This window comes from Miniopterus schreibersii (genome assembly GCF_964146895.1).
Source record: "Miniopterus schreibersii genome assembly, chromosome: 9".
NCBI lineage: Eukaryota > Metazoa > Chordata > Mammalia > Chiroptera > Miniopteridae > Miniopterus > Miniopterus schreibersii.
The window spans coordinates 16,513,760-16,532,204 of NC_138118.1; the positions used below are offsets into that span (position 1 = coordinate 16,513,760).

At 40.2% G+C, this 18,445-nt stretch overlaps 1 protein-coding gene across 3 annotated transcripts in view; it reads left to right on the forward strand.

The window, feature by feature from the left end:
- The window catches only part of TNPO3 (transportin 3), an 87,230-nt gene extending 71,766 nt beyond the window's left edge, over positions 1–15,464 (forward strand). For all 3 annotated transcript variants that reach the window (XM_081147434.1, XM_081147433.1, XM_081147435.1), the window contains 3 exons: positions 626–738; positions 12,128–12,219; positions 14,325–15,464. In XM_081147434.1, the coding sequence (XP_081003560.1) occupies positions 626–738; positions 12,128–12,188 (174 nt within the window). In that variant the 3' untranslated portion in view covers positions 12,189–12,219; positions 14,325–15,464. The remainder of the gene's footprint in view (positions 1–625; positions 739–12,127; positions 12,220–14,324) is intronic.
- Positions 15,465–18,445: the final 2,981 nt, after the last annotated feature.

The window sequence follows — 18,445 nt, forward strand, 5'->3', positions numbered from 1 at the left end:
GTGCAAATGAAAGGTATAAAGAGACCTTTTTGGACATAAGTAAATTCTTTTAAATAGCAACAAAAGTAAACAACAAAAGAACTTTCTAACCCCAAAACAGCGAGTATCACAAAGGAACGTTTATTGACATGGCTTCTAATGAGAGAGATAAACCAAAAATCCTGAAATTTCTGAATTTATATTACATATATACTTTTTTGACATGTTTACTTATTATACTTTTTGTCCCTGCTCTTTCTGGTACCTGAGCCTTTGCTTTTGATTTTTATGCTCAGAAGGTTTCTGGCAGCTATTTAATATTTTAAATACTAGATATGTTTAATGACAGGAACAGAACAATAGCCTCATCTAGTAGAGACTTCCGTTCCAAGGAAGAGGCTCTTTCTGAAATGATGTCAGCTACCCCTTTGAAGGGAAGTCTAGGCTTGCCTTTGTATCTGATTCCAACCCCCACAGGTTTGGAAGACCTAACGATAGTATTTTCGTTAATTCTTTTACTTGATTCCAAGACTGGGAGCACTAATGCTACTAAGGAAAACCTGTAGGTTTTTGTTATTACCTATAGAGTCCTAGTTGAGTTAAACCCTGCCTCCTTTAAAAACTCTTATTCCTCTTCTTGGTACAGACTTTTTGTCGATGGTTAGAGAATTCCTTGAAAGGTTTGCCAAAGGAAACAACTGTGGGAGCTGTCACAGTGACACACAAACAACTAACAGATTTCCACAAACAAGTCACTAGGTGAGTGATGCTGGGTGTGGTTTTTGTTTTTTTTTAAAGGAATATGAACAGCTGCTGGGGTGTGTAGAAAAATATATCTTTGTTTCTTATACCATCTTAGTTACAGATCTGCCCAGGAGTATGTTTCTTGCGTGCCTTTGTATATTCACAGTTTAGTGTCCATGTAGTCTTGAATTGCACACATTGGCATTGGAAACCAGTCTTGGGGAAAATATCACCATGGAGTATATGTGTGTATCAGTTTTATTGTACATATATATTAACTGTTATAAGATCTTAATGAGTAAGTGGAAGCATTATTTCTTCTAAAAGAAAAATGTACTGAGCAGGTGTGTGAATAGTTGAAGCATTGGTTGTAAAACATAGAGTGACATAGACTGCAGTAAATTGGAAAAATTTTTGTCGTGCCTAAAGATACTAAAATTCTAATTCCATGCAGACCAAACAAAACATCTATCTGGGATGCATTAGGCCCATGAGCTACTTGCTTACAGCTCAGTTAAAATGTTAAGTGTACATAAATGTATGTTTTTTACTGTGAACATTATAATCATTTTATATAGCTACACAGTCTAATTACTGTTTTATAGCTATACAGGTATTGCTTGATTTCCTTACAGTACCTCTATTAGTAGACATTTGATTTTGTTGTTGTTGTTGTTTTCAGTGTTATAGATAATATGGAAAGTCTAGCCTTTTCCCTCTTTTGACCATTTTCATTAAAATCACTGAATCAAAGGTTATGGAACTTTTATGGTCCATGATAATAATAATGAAAGCAACTTAAAGTGGATGTTATAACTGTGTGCTACCTTGCCCTGATATTCCTTTAGAATTTTGACTAAATTTTAGGCAGTGGCTTATATTCATACAGTTGTGGAATGACTTATAGGTCCAAGAATGAGTGTTGCAACAAGGTTGATAATAGTGAAAAAAACTGGAAATATTTCAATTGCCCATCAATAGACAATGCTTATATAATTAACAGTATGACTATAGTAAGTAGGCAGTTTTTAAAAAAGGAAAAATGCATATATGACACAGAAAAATAAGTATAAGGGGAGGGGATAACAATATCATATAACCCAGCTTGCACTTAAATTTTTTTTCATTTTTAATTGTGATAAAATGCACACAGAATTGATCATCTTAGCCATTTTGAGTGTACTGTTCAGTAGTGTAAGTGCATTAACATTGTTGTGACTCTCTAGAACTTTTTCATCTTGCAGAACTGAAGCTATGCCTATTCTCTGCTCCCCCCCTGCTGCCCCTGGCAACCATCATTCTACTTTCTGTTTTGTTTTGTTTTTTAATTTGGATTATGTGGCAATTCTATTTAATTTTTTGGGAAGCCTCCATATTGTTTTCCATAATGGCCATTTTATATTCCCACCAACAGTACATAGGGTTCTGATTTCTCCATATCTATTTTTACTTTTGTTGCCTGTGCTTTTGGTATCATAAATCTTAATGTCATGAAGCTTTTCCCCTATGTTTTCTTCTAAGAGTTTTATATTTTTAGTCTTTGATCCACTTTGAGTTAGTTTTTTTTTATATGAAGGATGTTAAGGGTCCAACTTTATTTTTTTTGCATTTTTATTGAAAATCATATATGCAAGGGATTTCTTTCTGGGTTATTTATTCTATTCCATTGGACTGTGTGTCTGTCTTTATGTTAGTACCATGCCATTTTGATTACCGTGACTTAAGTCCTAAACGTGGGCAGTGTGAGAGACCTCCAGCTTTGTTCTTTTTCAAAATTATTTTGGCTATTCAGGTCCCTTGAGATTCCACATTTTCTATTTTCAGACACAAAAAGAAGTAGTTGGGATTTTTATAGAGATTGCAAATCTGTAGATCGATTTGGATAGTATTGACATTTTAACAATAATTAAGTCTTTCATACCATAAGCACAAGACACAAGATGTCTTCCCATTTATTGATGTCTTTAATTTCTTGCAGCAACATTTTGTAGTTTAAGCATTTATTCTTTTTAATGCTATTATAAATGAACTAATTTGTACTTTTTTTTTTAATGTATCTTTGATTTCAGAGAGAGGAAGGGAGAGGGAGAGAGAGAGATAGAAACATCAGTGATGAGAGAGTCATTGATCAGCTGCCTTCTGCACGCCCCCAACTGGGGATCAAGCCCGCAACCCAGGCATGTGCGCTGACCGGGAATCTAACCCCGATCGCCTGGATCCTAGGTTGATGCTCAGCTGCTAAGCCATGCCCGGCCGGGCTAACTTGTACTTTTTAAAGCTGTTTTATTTTCCATATATGTGTGTGTATATATATGTATATATGGTACCTTATGCATAGTAAGTTATTTCTGGAAAGACACAGCTAGGATCAGGAAGTGGGGGAGGAGGGAGACTTTCACTTCATAACCTCTGTACTATTTGCATTTATTTCATGACCATGTGATATACTGTTATAATTAAAACCAGACTCAGTTTTTATAAGTGAAAAAAAAATACTATAAATTTTAGGCAATGGAATTAGAGCTAATCTTTTCTGAGAATTGATTTCTTAATGTCATTTTATTCTTTTTTTTATTTTTTTATTGTTTTTTAAAGTTATCTTTATTGTTGAAAGTATTATAGATATGCTTTTTTTTCCCCTCATTGATTCACTTCACCCTGCACCCACTCTCCCCTCCAGACCTTCACCACACTATTGTTTGTGTCCATGGGTTATGCATATAAGTTCTTAGATTACTCTCTCCCACTTTCCCTCCGAGATTCGTCAGACTGTTCCATGCTTCTATGTCTCTGTATCTATTTTGTTCATCGATTTGTTTTGTTCATTAGATTCCACATATGAGTAAGATCATGTGATACTTGTCCTTTTTTGACTGGCTTATTTCGCTTAGCATAATATTCTCCTTGTTCCTCTATGCTGTCTCAAAGGGTAAGAGATCCTTCTTTTTTATAGCTGCATAGTATTCCATAGTGAAAATGTACAGATTTTTTACCCACTCATCTGCTGTTGGGCACTTAGGCTGTTTCTAAATCTTAGCTATTGTAAATTGTGCTGCTATGAACATACGGGTGCATAAATTCTTTCTGGTTGGTGTTTTGGGTTTTTCAGGATTTATTCCTAGATGTGGAGTCAGTCACTGGATCAAATGGCAGTTCCATATTTAATTTTTTGAGGAAACTCCCTACTATTTTCCTTCCATAGTGGCTGCACCAGTCTGCATTCCCACCAGCAGTGTATCTGAGAAAATGTTTGATAGGATTTCAATCTTCTTGAACTTGTAGAATTGTTTTGTGTCCTAACATGTGGTCTATCTTTGAGAATGCCCCATGTGCACTTGAGAAGAATGCATATTCTGCAGCTTTGGAGTGAAATGTTCTGTAAATGTCAGTTAAATCCACCTGATCTAGTGTGTTGTTTAGAGTCACTGTTTCCATGTTGATTTTTTTGTCTGGAAGATCTATCCAGTGAAGTCAGTGGGGTGTTAAAGTCCCCTACTGTGACTGTATTGCTGTTGTTCTCTCCCTTAAAGTCCTCCAGAAGTTTTATTTACTTATTTAGGTGCTCCTATATTGGTTGCATATATGTTTACCATGGTTATATCCTCTTGTTGGATCGATCCCTTTAGTATTACATAGTGACCTTTATTGTCTCTTGTTATTGCCTTCATTTTGAAGTCTTATTTTGTCAGATATGAGTATTGATACCCCAGCTTTTTTTTTTTTTTTTCATTTCCATTTGCATGGAAATTTTTTTCCATCTCTTCGCTCTCAGCGTGTGTAAGTCTTTTGTTCTGCGGTGGGTCTCTAGTAGACATCATATGTTTGGGTCATGTTTGCTTATCCATTCAGCTACCCTATATCTTTTGATTGGAGCATTTAATCCAGTTACATTTAAGGTTATTATGGATAGGTACTTATCTATTGCCATTTTAATTCTTTATGCCTATGTTCCTCTCTTTCTCTATTCCTACTTCTTATTACAGCAGTCCCTTTAACATTTCTTACAATGCTGTTTTGGTGGTAATAAACTCCTTTAGCTGTTTCTTTGTCTGGAAAGCTCTTTATTTCACCATCTATTTTGAATGATAGCCTTGCTGGATAGAGTAGTCTTGGTTTCAGATCCTTGCTTTTCATTACCTTGAATACTTCATGCCATTCCCTTCTGGCTTGTAGAGTTTCTGATGAGATATCAGCTGGCAGCCTTATGGGAGCTCCTTTGTAGGTAACAAGTTGCTTTTCTCTTGCTGTCTTTGAGATTCTCTCTTTGTCTTTAATTTTTGGCACTTCAATTATGCTGTGTCTGGGCGTGGGCCTCTTTGGGTCCTTTTTGCTTGGGACTCTCTGTGCCTCCTGAACTTGTGTGACTTTTTCCTTGACCAGGCTAGGGAAGTTTTCTACCATTATTTCTTCAAACAGGTTCTCCAACCCTTGCTTACTTTCTACATCATCTGGCACTCTGTGATGCGAATATTGTTACATTTCCAGGTGTCCCACAGCTCCCTTATACTGTCCTGCTTTTTAATTGTTTTTTCTTTTTGGTTCTCTGTTGAATGATTTTTTTTCTACTCTTCTCATTCACTGATCCAGTCCTCAGCTTCCCCTTATCTGTTTATTCCTTCTTGATTACCTTCATGGTTTCCATATCCTTACTCATATTGTTGAGCCTCCTAACAATCACTATTCTGAACTTTGTATCTAATAGATTGCTTATCTCCATTTCATTTATCTCCTCTTCTGTAGAATTCTGTTGTTCTTTCATTTGGGGCCTATTTTTTTGTCTTCCCATTTTGGCTGCCTGTTTGGGTTTGTTTCTATCTATTAGGTAGATCTGCTAGGACTTCCAGTCTTTTTGGATGGTCTCTGAAGCAGGCCAATGTCAGACATTGTTTGTGACTGGCCTTCAGTACCCTGATTGGAGCTGTCAGTGCTCCACAGTTTGTAGCTCCCTCTGCTGGGACTAGGTGCGTTTGGAAACGACCAAGACGTGCACCAAGGTTTGCTTTTCCAAGCCCTGGGTCCAGAAGCAGATAAGACAAAGACTCAAAGCACCCAGAGAACCACTACTGGGTGGTTGTTAGTCTCTTAATGAGCCTCAGGCTGTAGACTACAACAAAGCATAAACTCCACAGGGTGGGGCAAGAGGTATTCCAACAGGGTGGGGCAGTTGCTCTGTGTGTTCCACCCCCGGGGCAACAGTTGCCTGGATGATAAAGGCCTGCCTGAGAAAGGTGTCCTCTTGGGGGAATGACTCAGCACAGGAATCCAGATAGCTACCCTCTGAGCTGTATCCCCAAGCTTGCAACCCTGGCTTCTCCTCACACAGCTCTAGTCCACTCTGCCCTTTCTCTGCCGAAGCCCAAGGTGAGTGACTGCACACGAAATTTTGTGCGTTGGTCCTTTAAGAGGGTGCCTGCATTTCCAGCTGTCTCTCCTTGGCAGACAGAAACCTTGCTGCTTTTCACAGTCAGCTGTCATGTGGGCACCTTTCTCAGTTCTGGTGTTCTGGGCTGGGGAGCCCAACATGGGGTTTGCGCCCCAGAGTTCCCAGTAGGAGCCCCTTGTAGCTGAGATATCCCTCTGGAACTTCAGTTGCTGCCTATTGCATCCCAGCTAGCCCTCTTGCACCTCTACACTTCCTGCCAGTCTCTATGTTGTCTCCACTTTACGTCCCTATTTATAAAGGTTCTCTCCAGCTAGCCTTCAGTTGATTATTCAGGATGGTTTTTCTATATTTTATCCTCTTAATCTGCCACCATCATGGAATTTTTCTTTATTTTCAATTTTTTTTAGTGATTTTTATTTTTCAGTTACAGTTGACATACAATATTATATGAGTTTCAGGCGTATACCCTAGTGATTAGACATTATATAACTTACTAAGTGATCATCCTGATAAATCTCGTACCCATCTGACACCATACATAGTTATTAGGATATTATTGACTCTATTCCTTATGCTGTACTTTACATCAGTGACTCTTCTGTGACAACCAATTTGTACTTCTTAATCCCTTCACCTTTTTTACCTATCCTCCCAAACCCATCTGGCAGCCTTCAAAATGTTCTCTGTATCTGTGAGTCTCTGTTCTGCTTGTTTGTTTATTTTGTTTTTATATATTCAGTTGTTGATAGATGTATTTATTGCCATTTTGTGGTTCATATTTTTTATCTTTTTATCTTCTTAAAAAGACTGTTTAACATGTCATGCAATACTGGTTTGGTGGTGATTAATTCCTTTAGTTTTTTATTGTCTTGGAAGCTGTTTATATGTCCTTCCATTCTAATTGATAGCTTTGTATCACTTTGAATATTTCTTGCCACTTCCTTCTGGCCTGCAAAGTTTCTATTGAGAAATCAGCTGACAGTCTTATGGGAGCTCCCTTGTATGTAACTAACTGCTTTTCTCTTGCTGCTTTTAAGATTCTCTGTCTTTAACCTTCTGCATTTTAATTATAATATTTTTTGGTGGGGGTGTCTTTGGGTTCATCTTGCTTGGGATTATCTGCTCTTCCTGGACTAGTATGTTTCTTTCCTTCACCAGGTTAGGGAAGTTTTCTGTCATATTTTAAATAGGTTTTCGATTTCTTGCTGTTTCTCTTCTTCCAGCATCCCCCATGAGGCGAATGTTCTCACTCTTAATGTTGTCCCAGAAGGTTCCTTACAGTATCTTCATATTTTGGGATTTCTTTTTGATGTTCTGATTGGGTGTTTCTTTGCTTCCTCATATTCCAAATCGCAGATTTGATTCTCAGTTTCATCTACTTTACTGTTGATTCCCTGTAAATTGTTCTTCGTTTCAGTTAGTATATTCTTTATTTCGGACTGGTTATTTTTTATGGTTTTCTTTTTTTATGCTGTTGAAATTCTCAGTAAGTTTCTTGAGAATCCTTATAGCCATTGTTTTGAACTCTGTATCTGGTAGTTTGCTTGCCTCCATTTTATTTAGTACTTTTTTTGTAGATTTCTCTTGTTCTTTCATTTGGGACCTGTTTCTTTGTGTCCACATTTTGGCTGCTTTCCTATGTTTGTTTCTATGTATTAGGTAGAGCTGCTATGTCTCCCCGACTTGGTAGCATGGCCTTGTATAATAGGTGTCATGTAGGGCCCAGTGGCACAGCCTTCCAGTCACCTGATCTGAGCACTCCAGGTACGCCCTTATGTGGGCTTTGTGCACTGTCCTGTTGTAATTTAGCCTGGATTGCTATTGGCATCACTGGGAGGGATTGAACCCCAGGCCAATGGGCTGTGAGGACTGGCTGTGACTACAGTGGAAGAACTGTGTTGGAGAGGACCCTATGGAGCAGGACTTGCTTCAGTGGGGCTTTGGTGCTCACCGAGTCCACCCCTTGTGTGTGTTGCTCATGGAGATTTTAGGGTTATAATCTAGCATGGTCTGAAGTTGTCCACTGCATACTAGTCCAGACATACTTGTCCAGGGTGCACTGGCACAAGCTACAGAGCGATCTGCAGTTGGCTGCTCCTTGTGCTGGGCTTGGAGGTGCCCAGGAAAGGCCAAACTGTGAACCAAGGCTGGCTGCCTCTAATGCTGGGCTTGGGGCCTTTTAGCAAGAGACACAGAGGCCAGATGCTACTTGTTTTAGAGATTTTAAGAAAGTCCTAAGAATGAGGCAAGAGAGGCCATTTGTATGGAAAAGCCCCTTGAAACGGCTTGAGTGGGCCCAGAAGTTGATAGGTGCTGGGTCTCGGGGAATCACTAGGACAAAGTAAACAGTGTGAGCCAGATCGATGGAGACTCAGATGTGACTCCTGCCTACTGGCTCTGTGGGGGGAGGGCTCAGAAAAGGAACAATGGCCTCTGCCAACACTTATGTCCGACAGAAAGCTGCCCCTCCAGCTCTCACCCTGATGCCAGACAATTCTGTTCCTTCTTCTATGTCCTTGTTCCTTTCAAGCTGCACTGGAGCTCAGGTGGAATGAGTCAGTTAAGTCCATGAGCAGGCCCTTTAAGAGGAACTGCATGGGACTCCAGCAGCCCTATATCACTCAGCCATAATCCCCACTGGTTTTTACAGCCAAAAGTTATGGGGACTTCTCTTCCTGCCTCTGGAACCCTGGACTGGGTGGCCTGGTGTGTGGCTGGGACCTCTCTCTCCTCAGAGAGGACCTCTGCAACCAAGAAATCCCTCCCAATTTGAAACCGCCACGTGTGGGTATGGGACCAGCCAGTTCTGCGTTTCCACCCCCCTACCAGTCTCAGTATGTCTTCTTCTTTAAATCCTTAGTTATAGGACTTCCATTCAGCTAGACTTCAGGTGGTATTGAATGATGGTGGTTCTGTAGTTGTAGTTTTGATGTGGTTGTGGTAGGATTTGAGTACCACATTTACCTACACTGCTATCTTGATCAGAAGTTTTAATGTCATTTTTCAAAATGGTTTACTTTTTCATCTCCCAGAGTATCTCCAATAATTTTGTTAAGGTTAAAATTCAAAACCTTTGAGTCCCATTTTGTAGCTTACCAAGTGGGTTAACTTCGTGCCCCAGAAGTAACTGACTTTTGGCCATAGATCAAGTGACATGCATGACTGGAAAATAACGTGACTGCCTGCCTTCGTGACATATTTTGCCAGAAAAGGGGATTTCCCCTCTACTAAGGAGGTATATATTGACTGGGATGATCTTACAAAATTATTTTACTTCTTTTTACTATGAATCTTCCCAATTAAACTAGTATTCCACTTACAAGCTCTCAGGAGGGGGGGCAGTGTAACAGTTGGCTTCTCTGCTTTTGTTTTGATCTGTTCCAACTAATGTTGGTCAGTAGAAGGGCAGGATCATATTGACTCTGATTTCCTTAGAACAACTGGGAGACTGGGGAGAACCCACAAAGGACTGGGCTTAAAGTCAAGGATGTTGGTTTGAATCTTGCCACTTACTGGCTGTTACTTTGAATTTCAGCTTAGTCATCTGTAAAATAAGTTTAGTGATACTTATTTGATAGGGTTATTACGAGATACCAAGTGGAAATCTAGAGATCTGGCACATAGTAGGTGATCAGTGAATGTTAACTTTCTCCTTGGAAAAGAATCTGCCAGAATGTCATTATGTACTTACAAAACTAGCTGGAGCATGTTTCCTGCCAGCTCTAAGACAACCACCCACACATTCTGGAATAAGACTCCACCAAGTCCATATTCCTTCATCTTGGCTAACATATAACAGGTAGAACAATAGAGTAAGTCTGAAATAAAAGTTACGGACATTCCCTAATTTAATTAAAATCTTGGGGCAAGGAAAAGGAACCCCAATAATGCAGTGCTGTGAGCAAAAATTATCTGTGATCTTTGCCCTGTCTATGGGAAAATAAGGTGCACTACCAACCTGGCCTACTGGATCTCGTTGCTAAACAAGTTTTGCAGCTCCTCTTATAGTAGGCTGTGACATAATGGTGGCGAATGAACAGAAGAGGTAATGTTGAGGTACTAGAGAAAGGGTTTGAGATTGCTCACCTCCTCTTAGTAATTCTTTCTTTAGTATGCATTTTGCCCTTGAACCTTCTATTCCATGCATGACTCAGTCTCCCTTTTGGTTTTAAGATCTGTAACTCCTGCCTCAGCATGCTGCTTTGTTTGCCATCCTAGCAGAGAGGGTGAACTGGTTCAATGTCATTTCAGCAAGTCCAAGCCTGTTTTTCAAATGGTACTTATCAAAGTATGGTGGACAGATTGGGGTTGTAGGACTAGAAGCCAGAAAATAAAACCTAGAAAAATAGTGGCAGCTTTATGTAGATGGGTGGATGGAGAAGAGAGAGAGGACTAAGGCAGAAAACAGAAAATAGCTCTAGCTTTTAGGTTTTTAAAAATTCAGTTCTTTGGGCTTAATCACCAAGGACACTTAGGTTAAACATTTGGCTGAAACTCTTAACACCAAAGCAGTTGCTGATAGGATTGGGAGCAGAAACTGAGCTGATTTGAGACACTGTGGCCTGTCCTTCATTCAACCCTGTCTCACCATAGTTCTCTACTTGCATTTTGGAACTTTTTCTCATGTGCCACAAAAGAGGCTAAGGATAGAGTTATCATTTTTCTTCCAGATTAAACCAAGATCTCTGGTTAAAGAAGGATAGAATTTAAAACATGTAAGGCATCAGGATAGCAAAAGATTCTTGAGTCTCCAGCAAGTTTAACTATTTCCTATTGTCTTATTCCCTTACAGCACACCACACAGTGGCTTCTCTTGGGTTATGTATCTTCCTCCTTCATGACATTGGGAACATGAGTGATATGGGCACTCACCCCAGCTGCCTCCTTAAAAGTCAGTATTGATTTGGAAATAGACTGAGAAATGTTATGCCCTTATTGAAGCATGTTAAATTCACAAAGAACAAATGGCAAAATTCTGATAAAACCAGAAGACCTTCCTCACTTTCATTACATTTTTAGGATGGAGAGAGACTGAAAGAAAGTTTCTAGGATATTCTGTCGAATCAAGTCCTGGAGTCTAAATCAAGTTTCTTAATGTTTCAGACCTTATAGTAGGTGAGGAAGTCCAGATGTGGGCACTTAAGGGGATAGCTGTCATTGTTCCTTTCCTTTTGGATCACTGTTAGCAGTTTCTTCCCTGGTGTTTGACCATTATGAGAAGAAGGAGCTTTCTTCTCACATTGAATCCTCCCTGAGTTTTTCTGAACCAAAGAGAGGGCCACAGAAAGGTGAGCATATTAGGAAGCACTTCCTTTTCCACAGTTTGGACAAAGGAGGCCTTTTGAGAATATAGGGTCAGATGATATTGGGCTATTCATACCACCTTAGCATCTCAGTGCTTGCCTAAGGACCTGCTTCCTCCTCCCACAGGAGGAAACCCTGAACAGCCTGTTCAACTAGAAAATCGATGACTGATAGAATCTTAGTTGCTGAACTGGGCTTTGTAAACAAAATCTGCCTTTGGAAGAGAATGAGGAAACCAGGGTACTTAAGTTAGCTCAGGTCTAGAATGAAAATAATTGGCCTTAGGTGAATATGCTTGCTTTTTTTACTTTGGGGTTTCTGGTTTTTTTATATTTTTGTCAAGGACTTTAACCAGGTTTTGTTGTAGGCAGCCTACAATTGTGGAATACTATTCTGTTCACTACTCTGCTGTTAGTGCTTTACATTTATGAACTGATTTAATTCTCAAAACATTCTGAGGCAGATAATAGATGAAGAAACTGAGGCAGATTGGTAACTTGCCCAAGGACACAGTGGTGCCAAGGTTCAAACCTAGGCAATTTTTCTCCAAAATCCATTCTTTAAGGACCACAAAGCTTATAATTATTCTCATACACAATAGTTAATATTAACCCTTGAGTTACAGAAAAATTGGAAGCAGAGTCAGTGTTGCAGTTATTTTTCAGAGCATTATATCTTTGTCATCAGTTAGGGATCAACCTACCTTTTCTTTTCTAGTGCTGAGGAATGTAAACAAGTTTGCTGGGCCTTGAGGGACTTCACCAGGTTGTTTCGATAGCTCACACTCCTGCACTGTGCCTGTCACCCAGGTGAGTGGTATATTGTTCTCAGGCTTCCTCTGGCTGTCAGAATGCTTGGGGTGGACATAGGTATTTTTTGTTTGTTTGTTTGTTTGTTTGTTTGTTTGTTTAAATCCTCACCTGAGGATATGCTTTTATTGATTTTAGAGATAGTGTGGGGGGGGCGGGGAGAGAAACATTAATGTGAGAGAGAAACATCAATGCCGCCTCTTGCACCCACCCTGACCGGGGATTGAACCTGCAACCTGGAGATGTGCTGTGACTGGGAATCGAACCCATGACCCTTAGGTGTATGGGATGATGCTTCAACCAATTGAGCCACACTGACCAAGGCTGGACATAGATTTTAATGCCCATCATGGGACTCGTATGATAGCTAGAGTCAGGAAAAGACCTAACAGTTTAACACTTCTGAATAGCTGGGAAATGCAGGGCCCTGATTTCCTTGGCTCAAGGCAACTAGCTTCTTTCGGATGCTTTCGGATGCCATTTCACCCCCATAAGAAAGTTACTACTGAAGAGTATCTCAAAAAAATTTCCTCCCCTCTTCCCCTTACGGACACTCCTAGGACTGTCAGTATATGTGGTTAACAAACAAGTGTTTTTTAACCTGGCACTTTGAGGAAAACAGTGCCGACCTAAAGTTTACCATGCTACATGATACCACTCTCCTAAAACTGACCTTTCAGATTGAAAGAGCAAAGATCCTTATTTTTATCACTTACAGTTTAAACACTGAAATGCCAGGTTTTGATCATGGCAGGAGGTCTAGGAGAGGAGCTGCCATCTCTGTCTAGCTCCTGCTCATCAGCTTTGTCCATATGCTTTCTGTCTCCTGATACTGAAGCAAATCAAGACACTGAGCTGAGGAAAGAAAGGAAAGGACTGGGTAGTGGGAGGAGGGTACCCATTTCTTGACTGAGAGAAAAAAGGGAACTCTCCTCTAAGCCCATGCTTTGACGTCTTAAGCAGAATTTATTCTGCTAGGAGTCAGTCCTCCATGCATGTACAGCACTCTCGCTGGAGGTTTCTGTGGTTAAATGCATTCGTAGGTGCTTTAGCCGGTTTTGCTAGAGCATTGGCCCATGGACTGAAGGGTCCCAGGTTCAGTTCCATCCATGGACACATACTTCGGTTGCATGTTTGATCCCTGGCCCCGGTCGGGGTGCATGCAGGAGGCAACCAGTTGATGTATCTCTCACATTGATTTTTCCTCCCCCCCCCTTCTACTCTCTCTGAAAAGCATTAGAAGAAATATCCTCGGGTGAGGATTAAAAAAACCAAAAACAAGCATTAGTGGGTGAAGGTGCTGTTCCACATGCCTCACCACACCAGAAATCATTTCTGCACTCTGTAAGGAATAGTGATATCATTTGGGATTCTTAGGTTTTGCAGTGTCTGTAAAAGCTAGCATTGATACACACTGTATGGACGGCTGTGAATGTTCGTAGCTAACATTCATGGATCCCTTACTATGTGTCAGGTAGTGTTCTAAGTGCTTTATATTTATTGACTAAGATAATCCCCATACAGTGCCCTGGCTTATTTACTATTATTATTTCCATTTCACAAATGAGGAAATTGAAGTTGCAAGATGCTAAACAGTTTGCTTGATGTCACAGTAACTGATAGTGCCACAATTCAAATAGATATTCTGCTGCCAGAGTCCTCACTTTTAACCACTCTACTTAATACTTTTACAGTAGCATCCTTTTCAGGGAGTCCAAATCACTGTTTTTTACACTTATTTTAGCAGGCAAAGCCTTGTTTTAAAATAAAATCTTATATGAAACCCCAATATTTAATAGACTGAAATGGAGATTTTCTGGTTGGTTTGGAGTGGGCATCCTGGACCTACTGGCTTACCCCCCCACATATGGTCCCCAGTTCCCACAGCACCCTCAGGGTCAGAAAAGCACTGAAGGCAGTATTTCACTAAAACAGTAGCTCACTTGAGATCACAAGTAAAAAAAATCCAACTTCCTTTTTTTAATGAGTTCTTATGACAGGCCGGAATGAGGTGCCTGAGCAAGTATAGACACTTCTGCCTTGACTGAATAAAATGCTCACTATCTTCTGGACTACAGATATTGACTGTCTTTTCTCTCTTGTAGGAATGTCTTTTTTAATTAGAAGACAGGAAGAAAACAAAAACCAGACTGTGTCCCACAATCAGAAACCTCCATTGTGGCAGAGGGGCCTTCACCGCCACCAGGGTGTCCCACCAGACAGGGAGAGACTCCAGCCTTCCGAGGCGTCCTGAGGAGTTCCTGTTTGGGGATGTGAGGGAGATCAGCACCGTTTTTAAAAAGATGGCTGCAGCCTGTCTGGCGTGGTGGGAGGGGAGCTGGTTTCCTGGTGAACTTGTTTCTAAAAGGAAAAATAATTTTTAAGGAAATAAAAAAGGAAAACTAAACTGAAACCAGAACTAAAACATCTGCCTGGTAGCAAATGACACACACGCATACATACGCGTACCTACACACACATGCTAACACGCATGTGCATACGCAGAAAAATAAAAGTACCAACTTTCTGTGAAACAAAAAGGTTACTTAGGGAAAATGGGAATTCAAGTGAATTAATTAGCTGCAGTCGGAAGAAGAAAGGGTCGGGATCGTCTCAAGGTTGGTTATTGTTTTGCCCCCTTTCTCTCCCATCCTCCCTTCTTTCCCGCTTCCCCTTCTCTTTTACGAAAGTGAGGAGGAATTTTTCCCGTCCGCCCCAGCCATTGCTTATCGCCTTTGGAGTTGTTTGGCCAGGGAGGAATAAACAGGGAGCCTTTTCTGTTTTATATCATGGTCGCGTCCGTGATACTAGGGCCTGCTAGGGCCACATTCATGTATGTCCCAACTCTGACTACCCTATTGAATCTCAGTCCACTTCCAGTCCACGGTGGGTTATCATCAGCCATGAGGAGAAGAACCAAAATTGGGGTGAGTGGGATATAAATGTATATTCTAAGTTTTAGTTTAAGATTTTTTTATGTTTCACCCACAGACATGAGCGAACAAGAGAGGGTGGGAATATGGAAAAAAGTGTTTACAGGGCTAAACTGTATTTTACTAAAAAATGGGGAAATTATTTGACTTCATAGGGATGAGGTGGGAGTGGGAAGCCCAAAGCAGATCTTAATGTTTTAAAGGAGTTGAAGCCCTGCACAGGCATTACATATGAGGGCACTGTTCTGTCTGATGGTGTAGCCATCTCAAGAACAAAACAACAACAGAAAAAAAAAGAAAAAGAAAAGAAAATAAATTTTTAAAATTTAATTAATGTTTGTTTTTATTTTCTTTCACTGCCCCATAGTTCTGAAATGGTACAGCTGGACCACTTAAGTAAACAGTCTTAGTTGTTATCTGATAGTCTGGGTCTGGAGTTTAAAAGGCAGGCTTCTGTCCTAGGTGCCACAGACCCTTCATATTTTAGGAGAGTGGCTCATCCTGCATCTTCTATTCTAGTTCAGCCTAAAACTCTTCATGCTACATTTTATCTTTTTGTACAGCCTCAGTGGAAAAGAGAATGGGTCCCTCAGCATGTTACTCAGAAATGTGGTATAGTCTTTCCACAATGGCCACCCAAGTAGATTGATTGTTTCCTAACCTACTGAGTATTTGATCTTTAAAAAAAAAAAAAAAAAAAAAAAAGATACCTGTAGTGAAGTGTAATTGACATATAGAAAGCTGCACATGTTTAAGGTGCACAGTTGATAAGCTTTCACATAGGATACACCCATGAAGTCATTAACAGTCACAATAGTCAACCTATTCTTTGCTCCCAAAAGTTTCCTCATGCCTCTCATCTTCCCACATGCCCAAGTAGCCACTGATCTGCTTTCTGTCATTGTAGATTAGTTTGCATTTTCTTGAGTTTTTATATAAATGGGATCATACAGTGTGTTACAGTAATTGGGCTTTAAGCTATTAACCTTGACTACAGAGCTGCGTCTAATATTTGAAATCGGTGAAACTTTCCTATATAACATCGATGGGACTCACAGTTTTACTCTCTAAAGAGGCATTATTGGAAGGGGGGTAAACTTGAATGTTCTGGAAATCAGCACAATACCCCAGCCATTCCTCTCATATTCTAGGTAAACAGTAAAACTTTTGAAGCCTGGTCCAATCCTAGGTCTTTGCAACAGCCAGTTGACTTTTGTTTAAGGAATTTGGCTTTTATGACAGAAAGTTGTATCTGGGACTGGGAAAAAAAAAACACATGTGGAAGGCAACTCTCTAGCCACTCAAAAGTAGCTAGTTAATCCTAGTTAATGTAAAGAACATCACAGATACAGCTTTGAAAACCAGAACTCTCATCTTACTGGGTCAAGGCCTCACTGTGTACTGTCTCATAGATTGTTTCAGACTAGTTCTTAAAATAGCCATTACTTTTTAGCTTGGCAAAGATATCTAAATTTTAATTTAAAAAGGAACTGTTTGGGATCAGGTGCCCTAATGTAGATACTGTGTTTCTATATAACATTGACTAGTGGAAGAAGAACAAGAGTCTTGCACCTGAACTTAAGTCAAAAAGTCCCCACATGTTCCCTCATTTCCATGATTGGCTTAGCCAAGAAATTTTAGTCATGATTATGTGAAACACAGATCATCCATTGGGGCTATTCCCAGCAAGGTTATACTAAAGAAAAGTAACTTCTTTTATGTACCTGTTCTATAAAGTTCAATAACTGAGAATATAGGGTAAATAAGACATAGAGGCACTTGAACTTTTGAATGGCATCAACATCTCATGAATGCAACATACGTGTCCACCTTGTGTAGCCCTGGTTTAACTGAATCGTTCTACAAAAATGAAAGCGAGCCCAGCCAGGCATGGCTCAGCGCTTGAGCGTCGACCTAGGATCCAGGCGATCGGGGTTCGATTCCCAGTCAGGGCACATGCCCGGGTTGCGGGCTCGATCAATGACTCTCTCATCATTGATGTTTCTGTCTCTCTCTCCCTCTCCTTTCCTCTCTCCAAAATCAATAAAGATACATATATATATTTTTTAAAAAGTGAAAGCGAAAATTCAGAGAAGTTAGAAATCCAAGATTATGTAACAAGGTTTGCCTGATTTTTTGATACATTATCAGCAAATAAAGTTGCTTCCAAGAATAATCCTCTGACAAAAATTGGAAAAGCCATCAGTATCCTCTCCTATTCTGAATACTGAGAAGTTCTTTATGTTGATGAAAAGCTTTATTAGAAGCAGGAGTCGTGAATTGAAAGGGAATGTTTAGTTGGATACAGGGATGAACTTTGTCAGGGAAACTACTAGGTGCTAGAGGGATGTGTTCATCCCCGGGGCCATGAGCATCGGTATTCTGTGGGTTCCAACTTCAACACTAGCAGAGGCCACCAGCACAGTCAAAGGCCACTACTAAGCTGAACTCTAGCATAGCCAGGGAGCAGCAAAATCCAACCTGCATTGTCCTGCCTTTAACTCCTGGAATGGGTTATGTCTGTCACTTCTTTTCGGTAGTATTCAGCCGCAACTGGCTACTACAAAACAGATGTATATTAAATGACAGCCTGGTGTGCTATTTCTGTTTTTTGTTTCTATTTTATTTTTTAAGAAGTCAAAAAGTAAGTAATCCAAGGAAGATTTTCAGCAACCACGAGCTGCCTGCGGTATTGAAGTCCGTCCACAAATGGTTGCCTAGTGCAAATCTTCCTTCCAAGCTTCCATAAGTCATCTATTCTTGGTCTCCCTGCTCCACGGTTTATCAAGGGTTGCAAACTCAAAGGCCTTCCAGGACAAGGCAGTGAAAGGAGTGAAGCAGGCTCGGAAAGGACTGTTGAACTGGGGGGCATTCCCATGTAAAGTTCCAGCTGATTCTTGCCATTGGAGAGTGTAAGACAATCTTTCTAAATTTGCCAATTTTCTGAGAAGCTGGAAATCAGATCTGTGACATCTAATTTTAAAGCGTTGACAACTAATTTCAACCTAAAGAGGAAACAGCTGCACAGGCCAGTGAGGAGAAAGGTGCCTGAAAAATAAGACTTAAAGACAGAAGGAACGGTATGTTAGCACTGTAGTTGGTAAAGTTTCTTAAAGGGGTTTGGGTTAACAATTCTGAAACCTCTGTACATATGAGCAGTATGGAAAAGGGGGTAAGAGAAGTCGCTTTGTAGTGGAGAAACCTGACAAGCGTTACCAGGTGACCAAGGTCAAAATCAGCAGTGAAAAGTCAAGGTGATAGTATGTACCCTCAGTATGATGTGGTGAGGATGA